Raw genomic sequence first — 14804 nt, forward strand, 5'->3', positions numbered from 1 at the left:
GGTTGCAATTATATTTCTGTATGTGATAAAAACATCTGACAAACACACATAAAAACCAGAGGGCAGCAGATCATGTGGAAATAGAATATTTGTGTCATTCTCAAAACTTTTGGCCATGACTGTATATACGGTGATGTGAGAGTCTTCCATTTTCTCTCCTTTTTCTCTTCCCAGGATTTTGGATTTTCTCCAGTCCAGCCTGGTCCAAGGACTTAGTCTTTCTTTGCTTAAAGGGCAATGTTTCTGCCCTTTCTGTTTTTTTTCTGTTTCTTTTCTGTGCTTCTCCCTACCATTCTTCCTTGAAACCATGGGATCTTCATCTCATCCTTGAGTTCTCTCAGGCTTCCACTTTTGTGCCTTTGTATGAGATCTCTTTGCCTTCTGTTCTGGTGCCTTTCTGGTGTCTATTACTTCATCACAGGGTGTCTGAACTGGCTACTCTGTCCCACAAGCCTCCTACTCTTATTCTCCACCATGTCAAGGTTTTCCTTCATCCACCAGCCTTTGTTTTGGTTTTTGGTTTTTTATGTGGCCTCTTCCTTCCACATAAACGGGGACATTGTCTTAATGTCTTTTTACTCAGATCCCAAGCACTAACTTGAGTGTTCTCTTCTCTGCCTGTATGTGGTCTGGGCAATTCAGGTCTATTTATCTCTCATTGACTCGTTCATTCATTCTCCCTGATGTCACCCACTAAGGCCTGACTGCTTCTAAGGTTTCCATCTCGAGGTGAATGTGGTTTATAATGGAGGCCTATCGGCTCAAGGACAGACCACCGCCTTTCCCCATCCCTGCTTATTGTACAACGACCGTAGGGAGCACCTAGACTGTTCGGCATGAGGCTTCTGTCGCCCATGTTTGTAAGGCTGCCACTTCGCCGTCTGTTCTTACTTTTACCAGGTTCTACCAGATCTTATTCTGTGAGCTTTGCTGGTGCCAGTTGTTTCGCAAAATCCTACATACAGCTGTACACTAGATTGCTTGCGTGACCATGTACTTTCTTCCCTCTGAGACTGTTTTAGGACATCCCATGGTTCTGTGTCCCACAATGAATAAGTGAAAAAATTGGATTTTTGTACACATTGTAAAATCCTTTTCTTGTTGTATTCATTGGGGAGCATAGATCCCACCTTTCTTTTCTTATTGTACTTGCCCTCAGCTATTTTGGTTCATTTTTCGGTTAAAGACATCATGGTTCCATGTTCGGGTTTTTGTTTTTTTTTGTGTGTGGTGGTCTCTCTCTCCTACTGCTTTGCTGTGGTACAAAGGTACAAACAGGCCAGCACGGCGTCTGTGGAGAGGATATAGCCTTGAGACAGAGCTGACATCTTTTACTATTCCTAGTGGCAAGGTCTATACCCATGGTGCTGTGTTAGCCAATGAATACAACGAGAAAAGGATATTACAGGGAGTACAAAAATCCAATTTTTTCAATTTCCATTAAAATTGATTGTTCAATCAGCTCTTTTTGTAATTTTCTTTGCCTGCCTGTTCTTAAAAAAGCTGTTTTTATTTCTGTAGAATTTATGCCATATGTTTTCCAAGTCATGTCTGTGCTCTTGGAGATGCATAAAGATGACATCCCCACCTCCTACATGGCTTTGTTTCCACACCTGTTGCAGCCAGTTTTGTGGGAGAGAACGGGTAATATTCCCCCTCTAGTGAGACTCTTGCAAGCATACCTGGAGAAAGGAGCAAGGACAATTGCAGTCAGTGCCACTGATAAAATTGTGAGTACCTTTTTTAATTTTTGGATAGAGCTGTGCAGTTATTCACATTAATTTAACATGCACTTTCAAAAAATTGGAATTGTTTTTCACAAGATTCATGAAATAACTATTAGCCTTGCCAAAAGAAAAAGAGATACCGATCTGCATGTATTATCACTAGGGAAATGGAGAAGGTGCAGAAAAAGACAAATGCCTGCTCACCTGGCTGGGTTGTGAGGAAGTCGCAACAACCCAAAGGCCTTTGGCACAAGTTGATCCTGAGCAGGACTTAACCGAGTACAGGGCAGCAGCTGACGATACGTTTCAAGAACATGATGTGCACCAGCAGGATATGGACCAACCCAATAGGAAATCAGGTCGAAGGACAGCGCTCACCCAAATGGATTCAGAAATTCTCCTTTATTAGTAGTAAGACATGGCGCAATGCGTTTCGGACACAAGCTAGTCCTTTCTCAAGTGCACAGTCACTTAAAAATAATACAAGTAAACAAGATTCTAGTAAGTAAAACCTCCCGTTACACAGTTACATAATTTAAAATTATATACAAACTGTATATGTCAGCATGAAAAAACTTACTGGTGAAGAGCGGCCCAAAAGGCAACAACCAAATAAAACAATTAATAAATATTGTGTAAATGCATTAATGATCATAATACAATTCAATTATCATGCTAAAAAGCGTACCAGGGCTTTGAATTGTCAGAAGAAAGTAAACCAGATGAACCGAGTGATATAGATAATAGAGAAAAACTGTGCTGAAAAATTTGGCTTATACTCGAGTAAATACAGTAACCTGTGTGTGTGTGTGTGTGTATGTGTGTGTATAATTATTATTATTATTTTTTTTTTTTTTTTGAATTGTATTATCATTAATGCGACAACACACAATATTTTTTAATTGTTTTATTGGTTGTTGCCTTTTGGACCGCTCTTCAGAGAGCGGTTTTAATGTTGACATATACAGTTTGTATACAGTTAGGGCCAGAAATATTTGGACAGTGACACAAGTTTTGTTATTTTAGCTGTTTACTAAAACATGTTCAGAAATACAATTATATATATAATATGGGCTGAAAGTGCACACTCCCAGCTGCAATATGAGAGTTTCCACATCCAAATCGGAGAAAGGATTTAGGAATCATAGCTCTGTAATGCATAGCCTCCTCTTTTTCAAGGGACCAAAAGTAATTGGACAATGGACTCTAAGTCTGCAATTAACTATGAAGGCGTCTCCCTTGTAAACCTGTAATCAATGAAGTAGTTAAAAGGTCTGGGGTTGATTCCAGGTGTGTGGTTTTGCATTTGGAAGCTGTTGCTGTGACCAGACAACATGCGCTCAAAGGAACTCTCAATTGAGGTGAAGCAGAACATCCTGAGGCTGAAAAAAAAGAAAAAATCCATCAGAGAGATAGCAGACATGCTTGGAGTAGCAAAATCAACAGTCGGGTACATTCTAAGAAAAAAGGAATTGACTGGTGAGCTTGGGAACTCAAAAAGGCCTGGGTGTCCACGGATGACAACAGTGGTGGATGATCGCCGCATACTTTCTTTGGTCAAGAAGAACCCGTTCACAACATCAACTGAAGTCCAGAACACTCTCAGTGAAGTAGGTGTATCTGTCTCTAAGTCAACAGTAAAGAGAAGACTCCATGAAAGTAAATACAAAGGGTTCACATCTAGATGCAAACCATTCATCAATTCCAAAAATAGACAGGCCAGAGTTAAATTTGCTGAAAAACACCTCAAGAAGCCAGCTCAGTTCTGGAAAAGTATTCTATGGACAGATGAGACAAAGATCAACCTGTACCAGAATGATGGGAAGAAAAAAGTTTGGAGAAGAAAGGGAACGGCACATGATCCAAGGCACACCACATCCTCTGTAAAACATGGTGGAGGCAACGTGATGGCATGGGCATGCATGGCATTCAATGGCACTGGGTCACTTGTGTTTATTGATGACATAACAGCAGACAAGAGTAGCCGGATGAATTCTGAAGTGTACCGGGATATACTTTCAGCCCAGATTCAGCCAAATGCTGCCAAGTTGATCGGACGGCGCTTCATAGTACAGATGGACAATGACCCCAAGCATCCAGCCAAAGCTACCCAGGAGTTCATGAGTGCAAAAAAGTGGAACATTCTGCAATGGCCAAGTCAATCACCAGATCTTAACCCAATTGAGCATGCATTTCACTTGCTCAAATCCAGACTTAAGGCGGAAAGACCCACAAACAAGCAAGACCTGAAGGCTGCGGCTGTAAAGGCCTGGCAAAGCATTAAGAAGGAGGAAACCCCGCGTTTGGTGATGTCCATGGGTTCCAGACTTAAGGCAGTGATTGCCTCCAAAGGATTCGCAACAAAATATTGAAAAAAAAAATATTTTGTTTGGGTTATGTTTATTTGTCCAATTACTTTTGAGCTCCTAAAATGTGGAGTGTTTGTAAAGAAATGTGTACAATTCCTACATTTTCTATCAGATATTTTTGTTCAACCCTTCAAATTAAACGTTACAATCTGCACTTGAATTCTGTTGTAGAGGTTTCATTTCAAAACCAATGTGGTGGCATGCAGAGCCCAACTCGCGAAAATTGTGTCACTGTCCAAATATTTCTGGCCCTAACTGTATAATTTTAAATGATGTAACTGTGTAAGGGGTGTTTTATTTACTAGAATCTTGTTTACTTGTATTATTTTTAAGTGATTGTGCACTTGAGAAAGGACTAGCTTGTGTCCGAAACACGTTGTGCCATGTCTTACTACCAATAAAGGAGAGTTTCTGAATCCATTTGGGTGAGCGCTGTCCTTCGACCTGATTTCCTATTGGGTTGGTTCATATCCTATTAGCCTTGCCAGTCTGAGATATTCCATGCAAGTGATGTTCGCTCTACTGCAAACTGGTCACTGTTTCTTCACTGTAGTCAGTACAATAGTAGGGTGGTATAACAAGGAAGTCTACCGTATTTTACGGACTATAAGGCGCACTGGACTATAAGCCGCATTGCCCATGAGCGCCTTATAGTCCGTCTCGGTTCATATATAAGGCGCACCGGACTATAAGCCGCAGTCCGGTGCGCATTATATGTTATTGAAAGCGGCGGCAGGCAGACTTTGCCAGCGGCCGCTTAACCCCCCGCGTGCCAGCCGCTTCTATTGGAAGCGCTCGGCAGGCGAGGAGGGGCTCGATCAGCAAAATCATGCTGATAGAGCCCAACCGTAAAAGTTAGATTAAACTACCCCCCCCCCCCTCCCGTTTTAAAATAAAAGCCTGAAACAGAATGTGAAACTTACCGAGCGGTGCAGGGTGGGCGGGCATTCAGGCCTCCTCCGATGTTCCGTCCTCCTCCGATGTTCCGTCCTCCTCCTCCGCCGCTCGCTAACTGATAATGGCCTGGGCCATTATCAGCGAGCGCCGGAGGAGAAGGACGGAACATCGGAGGAAGAGGAGGCCTGAATGCCCGCCTTCCCGCCCTGCACCGCTCGGTAAGTTTCACGTTCTGTTTCAGGCCGGCGTGACAGCAGGGCTGCCGGACACTTCCCATTCATTTCTATGGGAGCCGGCATGCGAGCGCTCCCCATAGAAATGAATGGACTGCTTTTTTCCCATTCATTTCTATGGGGAGCGCTCGCATGCCGGCTCCCATAGAAATGAATAGGAAGTGTCCGGCAGCCCTGCTGTAACGCCGGCGTGTACGGCTGTGATACACGCCGGCGTTCTGTAGTGTGAATGCACCCTTACGGTGCCTTTTATGTATGTATGGAAGCGGCACGCAGACTTTGCCGCCGCTTCCATCCATATATAAGCCGCACCGGACTATAAGCCGCACTTACGATTTCTGAGGTTTTTATGTGCGCCTTGTAGTCCGGAAAATACGGTAAGTAAAGTGTATCTGAGAAGCTCTCTCTATGCCAGCTCACGTAAGGCATACAAATTATAAAACTTCAACAGATAACGTGTTTGTGTGTGTGTATATATATATATATATATGTACATGTATATATATATGTATATATATATATATATATATATATGTAGATATATATATATATATATATATATGTAGATATATATATAGATATATATATATGTAGATATATATATATATATATATATATATATATATATATATATATATATATATATATATATATATATATATATAGCAATAGTAAATGGGTTTCGTCCATTGTCATCAAGGAAGTGACAACAGCAGAAACACTGTGAACTTGGTAGGGATGGCCAACCATCGTTCTACCTGCCCTCCTTTTGAGCCTGGATGCCAAGAAGGCTTCTGACCATCTGGATTGGTCTTTAATGTTAGCCACATTAGAGGCATTTGGATTCTCAGGAGCCTTTCTCACTGTGAACCAAGTTCTTTACTCTTCTTCACAACAGCAGTTATGCTTCCACACTCTCCCTTGATTTCCTTCCTCATTCACAATGGCACAAGGCAAGGCCTGTACCCGCTCATCTTTGCTCTCTGAATTGAATCCCTTGCAGCCAAGATCCAGCAGTACCCTGATGTTAAAGGGATTAAGGTCCGGGATAGGGAATATAACTTTCCCTTTTCGCAGACAATGTCCTCCTTACCCTTACTTCTGCTTATACTACACTCCCTAACTTATTACATCTGCTCGAGACCTATATTGATTTTTTTCTTTTTTTTTTTTTTTTTTGGGTGGGGGGTTATGGCGAACTGCTTCTATCCATTTTGGGATCCATCTCTCTTCTATATAGGCAACCATCTATTCCGTAAACTATCCACAGTTATTTCACAAACTTGCGGCCCTCTTGGACAAATGGCAACCTATCTATCTCTCTTCTGGGGAGAATTACTGCTGTCAAGATGTCCCTTCTACCTAAGTTATTTTATTATTTTGAGACACTCCCTGTACCTGTTCCTCAGGTAGACTTCTGTAATTTGCAAAAGGCTATTTTTCAGTTGATATGTAATGCTAAGGGCTAGTTCACACGTGAACTGCCCGCGCGGGTTTTGACACGGAGAGAGACGCGGTGAGCCGCGTCTCTCTCTTGTCAAAACCCGCCCGCCGCGACCATCGCTGTCGCGGCTTAACCCTCTGCTGTCGGCTCAAATGAATGAGCCGACATAGGAGGGAGCTGCCGGGGGCGGAAGCCGCGCGGCTGAGCCTGCGCGCGGCTTCCGCCTGAAGAAAGGACATGTCCTTTCTTTTCTCCGCTAGCGGCAGCCCGCCGCTAGCGGAGAAAAGAAGCTCGGCGGTCTCCATAGACCACCATTATAAGGGGAGGTTTTGGACGCGAAATCCGCTGTCAAAAACCTCCCCTTGTACTCACGTGTGAACTAGCCCTAAATGTCATCACATTCCTCAATATGTCATGCTGGCATGAAAGATGTTATTGGATAATTCATCAGTGTTGCATTCAATTTTGGCTTCCATTTGGGCTTCTGGAGGGAGTTCGGGGTGTAGACTGATGCATTTTTTTTCTTCAGAGTGTTCCCCTAGTCTCAATTACATACTTCCTGAACCTTCCCCCTGGGTAAGAAGATGTCAAAGCTTTTTCTATATCTCTGCACAGCAACGGAGACTCTTATTGCCAAAAATTGTGTGTGGCTCCCCTTTGAGCCCTGAGCTGCTTGCCAGAATGAAGGTTGTTCGTAGCCTTGAGTTTTTGACTGTAAGTCTCAATAACACTGTAGATGCTTTCCTATCTATTTGGACCCCTTGGAACATTCAGCATAAATTACAGTTTATTCTATGGGTTGGTATCCTTAAGACAATAGCTAATATGTTTTTTGGTGTTTTGCTATATTTAAATATCATTTTGCATTTTATTTTATTTTTTAAGAGGTATAACTCCTCTTTTGAGGTCAACAGGATCTCATGTCAGAAATCCCCTTAGATGCCATCTTCATCAGCAGCATTTAGGGCTAGTTCACACGGGGGCAAGGAGGCAGATTTTGAATCCGCCTCAAAATCCACCTCCATATAATGGTGGTCTACGGAGACCACTAGTGTTTTTTTTTTCTACTATCGGCATATTGCCGATAGCAGAAAAGAGAAGTGAGCTGCCCTTTCTTCAGGCATATTCCGTGGCTCATTCGTTTGAGTCCACTCCGGAGGGGAAAACCGCGTCGGTCCTGGCAGGCGAGTTTTGACCCGAGAGTGGTGCGGCTCTTCTCTCTGTGCCAAAATCCACCCCACTGCACAGCGCAACAGGGAAGACTAACATACGCTATCTTCAAATTTTTGGTAGTACAATTGATATACTGAGAAAATTTGGGGGGAGGGGTTGAGGAAATTCATTAATTGGCCAATGAATCACCCATACTAGGAAATGTATAAAGCACCTATTTCTTGCATAATCTTACAGTTGTTACTAAAATGTTTTTGGAGACAGCCTGGGTTCAGGGTGAGAGACATTTCTTTGATTTGGTGATAGTTTACTCTGATCACACTGGGAACTTAACACTACAGTGATTCTTTAAGGCTTTACAGTCCTCATATGTCAGAGACTTTCTTTGCTCATTTCTTTTGTTTTTTTTGTTTTTTTTTTTCCTTCCAGCCTGGACTTCTTGGTGTCTTCCAGAAACTCATTGCCTCCAAAACCAATGACCACCAAGGATTTTATTTACTGAACAGCATTATTGAGCACTTACCATCGTAAGTAATGGTCAAAGACTTATGATATGTTTGTTTATAAGTGAAGTCATAAACTCTTATTTGCACTAAACCCCTGCCCTAACTATAGGAGATCTTTTCAGAATCTTTATGCATTAGTCCTGAGCATTGTGTCACACTTTCCCCCATGTAGGTCCCTCCTATCTCTTGTAAACAAATTTCCTTTCAGGTACAAGAGTGTACCTTTTTGGATTCCTCACCCAATTCTTGTTTACCATGTATATGTCCAGACTGCTGTTCTAACAAAGCTGCTGTGGTGAGACCATCGTAGGTCTAGCTGCCTCATTACGTGACCCTTCCAACTCTACCTCTGAGAGAAACTACAAACTCTGAGGAACTGGAAAAGTAACTTGGCCCATGCTTGATTTCATGCAAACTGTGGGACCTCCTCCATGTCACAGCAATCCCCTCCCCTTGCCACAGCACTAACCTTACTATGAGGGAGTGTCTCTCCTATAATGGATTTTCTGTTCAAGGTCACCTTTTTCTTGTAGTCGCCGTGTGCATTTCTTGACCCTTGAATCAAGAGCCTTGAAACAAGGGAGGTGAACAGAGTTTATATTGAGTATTTCAGTTTTCTGGTGGATTACGACATCTGATAGTGTTGGGAGCTATGGAGTCTCTGCTCTGACAAAAATGACTATGCAGAAGACGGGGCACAATGACGTCACTGCATCACGCCACATGTGACAGACCTGCACTGGAGTCCACTAGCAGGGAGAGACACCTCAGCATCAGGACTCATTTCACACATTGCCTAGGTATTCTATACAATGCTAGACAAGAAGCAGGCAAAGTATGAAATGCTAGCGGAGAGCTACCTTTGTTCTTGCTTCACTTCTAGCATATGAAACCACTGCTTCCGCGCACTCGTGATACAGACGACGGTCTTTCTCTCTGCCTCAGGAGTTTTCACTTCGTTGTGCAGCAGCATCTCCGATGATCTCTCTGTCTCTCCCTTTCTCGCGCGCATTTTGATTTGTGATACCAGACGGTCTTCTCTGCTTGCTGTTGCCTCAGGTGTTTTAGTTCGGTCGGTTTTGTTTGTGAAGGAAAATGTGGGAAGGTGGGGCGGGTGGAGGAGCAAGCTGGAGGGTCGGAGAAGAACATGAAACAACAATTCAACGAGGAACTGTCCAAAATTTGAGGGAACGCTGCCAAAACACAGCATTTGCTTAAAGGGGTTGGCCACTTCCAGACCAATATTGACAAACAAATGTACAATAAAAAGATATACAATTTTCCAATATACTTTCTGTATCAATTCCTCACGGTTTTCTAGATTTCGGCTTGCTGTCATTCATTCTGTTACTTCTAAAAAAAACTTCGAGGATAAAAGTCTGACCATGGTCATGTGATTTACGGTCCATGGTCATGTGATGAGCACACAGGTGTACACTGATTACCAGGCAGATGTCTGATTACTGTGCTGTGACTATAAGGAGCGGCACCTGTGTGCTCATCACATGACCATGGACCGTACATCACAGGACCATGGTCAGACTTTTATCCTCTAGAAGTAACAGAATGAATGACAGCAAGCCGATCTAGAAAACCATGAGGAATTGATACAAAAAGTATATTGGAAAATTGTATATCTTTTTATTGTACATTTGTTTGTCAATATTGGTCTGAAGGTGGCCAACCCCTTTAAGCCAACTTACCAGAAGTTAATCAACGTCCAAAAACGCCAAAATGGCTACTAAGAAGGAACACAGGGACTATTGGTTGCAACAAGTAGGTTCAATTGAATTTCTTTGTGGTTTTTGGTGGAAAGCTTTGTTTCCCTTAATAAGAAAGGCAACAATTTGGCTTTTAATAAATTTTTGGTTTTGTACAACTTTCATTGTCATTTGATTAAATGTTTTTGGAAATACTTTGCCTAAATAGCATTCGAAATTCTATAGAATGCCTAGGCAAAGTACGCAACGATTCTCTCATTTCATACATTGCCTAAAAACGCCAGGCATTCTATAGAATGCCTGCATTTCGTACATTGCCTGTAACATATATTTGTATATGTATTTATAAGGAGAGACTATTAATAAGGCTAGCGGCACTATTATATAAGGCAGGCATGTACAAAAAGTAACTATTAAAGCCTAAGTTAGGGCTATGGTCAAATAAGGAGCGATCCGGAGTACATGGAATGGATCGTATTTACACTTTTCCATATGAGGAAATAGCTTGAATGAGGGTAAAGCGTCCTCAGCCTTTATAAGCAGGCTTTGGTAACATGAGGGGAGAGCACTAACTCCACCTTCATACATGCTCTCACTCTCTTCATTTTAACACTTGATATCTGTCATGCATATTCTGTTATTTTAACTTTCTTTAACTGTTGGACTGTAACCTATTTGTTTGAATGAAACCTTTTTTTGCTGTTTCAACTACGAATCTGATTGGACTCCAGCTGCTTCTTGGCGTCACCGAAGTGCACCTCTAGTCTCATCAGTCACGCGGTGTGAGACTATATTTAACAGTATCTACCCCTCCAACATGTGATACTGTGTTCTGAGCCGTGTATCTAATCCTCCGACATGTGATACTGTTTTCTGAGACGTGTATCTAATCTGATGCATGTATCTCACTTTGGATATCAGTATTGGATACACCTGGAGTGACCGTGTGTTTGGCAGTTGGAATATGAGTGATAGACTTGTAGGTTTGTATTGGCTAATGCAGGTCATTGTTTTGGAAATACTGTATCTCGGTACGTCCGAGAGAGTTGAGGCCCGGTCTAAAACCTTCCAGTCGTTTGGTCACGCTTAGAGGACAGACAGACAGAAAATCAGTTTTATATATCATATATATATATACACACACACACACGCCTTTGCCAGCGACTGCGTGATGTTGGCGTTTTGCTGAACTTGTTCCTCACGCCGGGCCTGTGATTTTTCTGGCATTTCAGCAGCTCGCTGGGACACCATATACCAGGGGTCGGCAACCCCTGGCACGCGTGCCAAGACTGGCACACGAGGCATATTTTGCTGGCACGCCAGCCAGCCCGCAACTTTCATACACTAATTGAGAGAGAGCGTCCTTTCAGTGCTCTGGTAGAGCTGCGGTGTAGGACACGCCCCCTTCTCTCACTGCCCACCAATCAGAGGTGAGCCTCTCACTGCACAGGATAAGGGCTCCCTGGACCTGCTGCTACACGTGAGGAGCTCCTGCCATCTGCAGCCCTGAGGAGGAGGAGAGGAAGCTCCGGGGAGCAAAGTGAAAGCAAACACAACACCAGGTATGTGTGTGTTACTAACTATTCTTATTAATGTCAGGCATTTGGAGTTATTACTTTAGTTTTAGTAACTCCATGTGCCTCACATTAATAGGAATAAACCCCATCATGTCCCTCACATTAACCCCTGTGTTGCTCACATAAGAGTTACTGATATGTGAGACATATGGAGGTACTAATAAGGGACCTATATAATGAAGATATTCACTTATTACCTCCATATGTCTCACATATCAGTGTCCCTTATGTAAAGCACACAGGGGGTTAATGTGAGGGACATGATGGGGTTAACTGCTATTAATATGAGGCACATTGAGTTGTTACCTGTAATATACATGACCAGACTCTTTATCTACAACTGTGGATAAAAGTACAGACCTATATATTTCAATTGACCCATATATACAGCCATTCTTTTTGTGGTTGTGTATCTGGGCCAAATTGAAGAGCTGAAAACTATTGAGCAGGTCCTATATCTGTCCTATACGTCCCCTATATCTGTCCTATACGTCCCCTATATCTGTCCTATACGTCCCCTATATCTGTCCTATACGTCCCCTATATCTGTCCTATACATCCCCTATATCTGTCTGCATTTGCAGCCCTGTCAATTCATTTTTAATGTATAGGTCAGTGAAAACCACATGCGTGCCACTTGTATGCAGGAGGCGTTAGACTGAGGCCCCACATTGCAGAAATGCAGCATTTTTGTTGCAGATTTTCATGCGGTTTATTTCAACCAAAGCTAAAAATGGCTACAGAAGGAATGGGAAATATATAGGAAGCTTCTTATATGTCTCCCTTCTGCTCAATCCACTCCTGGCTTAGGCTCAGAAAAACACAGCAAAATATGTAACAAACAAAGCTGTGTTCCAACAACGTGAGGGCCTTAGGCTAAAGCCCCACGTTGCAGAAACAGCTTTTTTTCGTTGCAGATTTTGCTAGGGTTTTTTGAGCCGAAGCCAGGAGTAGATTGAGCAGGAGGGAGACACATAAGAAGCTTCCTATATATTTCCCATTAGTTTTCTAGCCATTCTTGGCTTTGACAGAAAAAAAAAAATGCAGCTAAATCTGCAATAAAAAAGCTGCATTTTTGTAATGTGGGGCCTCAGCCTTAGTGTGATTCTATTGGGTGGTGACACTGTAACTAGATGCAATTATAGCCAAATCCAGTTCCTGGGCACCAGTGCAGCCACTTTGTTGAAAGTGTGACACCCATTAATTCCTGGCTGGGGTTTTGCTGTTACTGCACCGCCAGGAACTAAAAGTGACTGAAATTAATCTGCGTTTCACTTAGGGAGCGTTCACACTACCGTCGGTGTCCGACAGCTAGTGTCCACTGCTAATGTCTGTTCAAAATCTTGTGCGGACATTAGCAGCGGACACTAGCTGTGTCTGTGACATTTTGCATTGATTTAAATGGACATCGGGTGCGTTCGTTTACTGTTCGTGGGTGTCCTTAAGTGTCCGTTCCTAAAGATGTCCGACTTTTCAAGAAACCTACATGTCGGGTTTTGCTGTCCGCTTGAAAAGTCGGACATCTTTGAGAACAGACAGTTAAGGACACCCACAGACAGTAAAAGAACGCACCCGGTGTCCGTTTAAATCAATGCAAAATGTCAGACACAGCTAGTGTCCGCTGCTAATGTCCGCACAAGATTTTGAACAGACATTAGCAGTGGACACTAGCTGTCGGACACCGACGGTAGTGTGAACGCTCCCTAAGTGAAACGCAGATTAATTTCAGTCACTTTTAGTTCCTGGCGGTGCAGTAACAGCAAAACCCCAGCCAGGACACCGACGGTAGTGTGAACGCTCCCTTACAGAAAACTGAAGTTACTAACGGCCAAGGACTTAATGGAGCATACAAGTACATTGTGTGTCAGCTCTTTACAGGTATGACCTTACTCTGCTCCCAGTCACATACATTACCACTAATTGTGGGTTACGCATGTACTTACATTGCTTCTAAAGGAAAAGAACATGTGTATCCAGGCAAATAGTGGTCAGCGCATGTGGCTGGGAGCGCAGTATGACAGCACCCCTATGTTTGTGCTATATGACTATAGTGTAGGTGTTGTCAGCCTTACAATTATTGCCCAGCACTCTGAGGACCTCATCTTTGATTTTTAAACTTAAATCGGCACGCCGAACAAAAAAGGTTGCCTACCCCTGCCATATACTAAGTGTGTTGTTGGCGTTGATTATCCACCTGCTTCAGCGTTTCAGCAGCTGTCAAGTTGGCCTGCCACTGAACTCGTTCCTCACGCTATGCCCGTGATTGTTCTGGCATCTCAGCAGCTCGCTCAGAAGCGATATAATAAGCGTGTTGTTGGTGTTTATGATCTCCCTCAGCTCTGCTTGAGGAGAACTCTATTGACATCTGCCTACCTTCATAGTTCTTGTTTTAGAATTTTGCAGCAAATTTCTTTCCCCCAGCATGTTTAAAATTAGCAAACTGCCAACTTGTGTTAAAGGTGTTTTCCCATCCAGTGTGTCACCACTGTGTCTGGAGCATATCAGATAATATGCAAATGCCTGAACACAATGGACTGAGGGTTAGCTGTGTGTTTACATAGAGAGATAACAGACCAGGTTTTATCAGCCTGCTGCCAAGAACAGTTTAATATAGTATGCAAACATAAATTCATAACAGTCGTGAAGCCATGTCATTTTACCGGGATAAAAAGTAGCCTATGTCTGTCCGTCTACATGTATGTTGGGCTGTGTGGTCAGGACCAATTATGGCAGGAGTCAGGAAAAAATTACTGGTTCTGACTGGCTTTAATATTTGTAATGACTTGGAGGAAATGCTTCAGACTAACCATTACTTTCAGCCTTTTGTGAAGGAGTTAGTCTGTGGAAAAATTGTCGGCCTGTTGGTCTACCAACTCTACAGCCCTGCTTGTGAATGTCCCATTTCAGTAAAGGGTTAATGGGGTTTCCAAGTATTTTGTGTTGATAACTTAGCTGTACTCTTAAAGGAGTCCATTTGAGGTGGAACAATTAATAGAACATGGGGAGGTTGTAGCTGTTGCTGCTTTGTATATATGGAAGTGTCCCTGTCACGGAGCAAAGGTATACGTCTTCCTCCGGATGGTCTTTTGAATCAACACGGACGCAAGAGGTCGGGAGACAACAGCAATTTATTGTAATCCACAAAGTTAGTAGCCGG

The 14804-nt window shown here is 42.8% G+C and overlaps 1 protein-coding gene across 3 annotated transcripts in view; it reads left to right on the plus strand.

Annotated features, from left to right (window-relative positions):
- The window catches only part of CSE1L (chromosome segregation 1 like), a 101195-nt gene that overhangs the window by 82372 nt on the left and 4019 nt on the right, over positions 1-14804 (plus strand). For all 3 annotated transcript variants that reach the window (XM_075276767.1, XM_075276765.1, XM_075276766.1), the window contains 2 exons: positions 1522-1730; positions 8273-8370. In XM_075276767.1, the coding sequence (XP_075132868.1) occupies positions 1522-1730; positions 8273-8370 (307 nt within the window). The remainder of the gene's footprint in view (positions 1-1521; positions 1731-8272; positions 8371-14804) is intronic.

The sequence above is a fragment of the Leptodactylus fuscus genome, chromosome 6 (assembly GCF_031893055.1).
Source record: "Leptodactylus fuscus isolate aLepFus1 chromosome 6, aLepFus1.hap2, whole genome shotgun sequence".
Taxonomy (NCBI): domain Eukaryota; kingdom Metazoa; phylum Chordata; class Amphibia; order Anura; family Leptodactylidae; genus Leptodactylus; species Leptodactylus fuscus.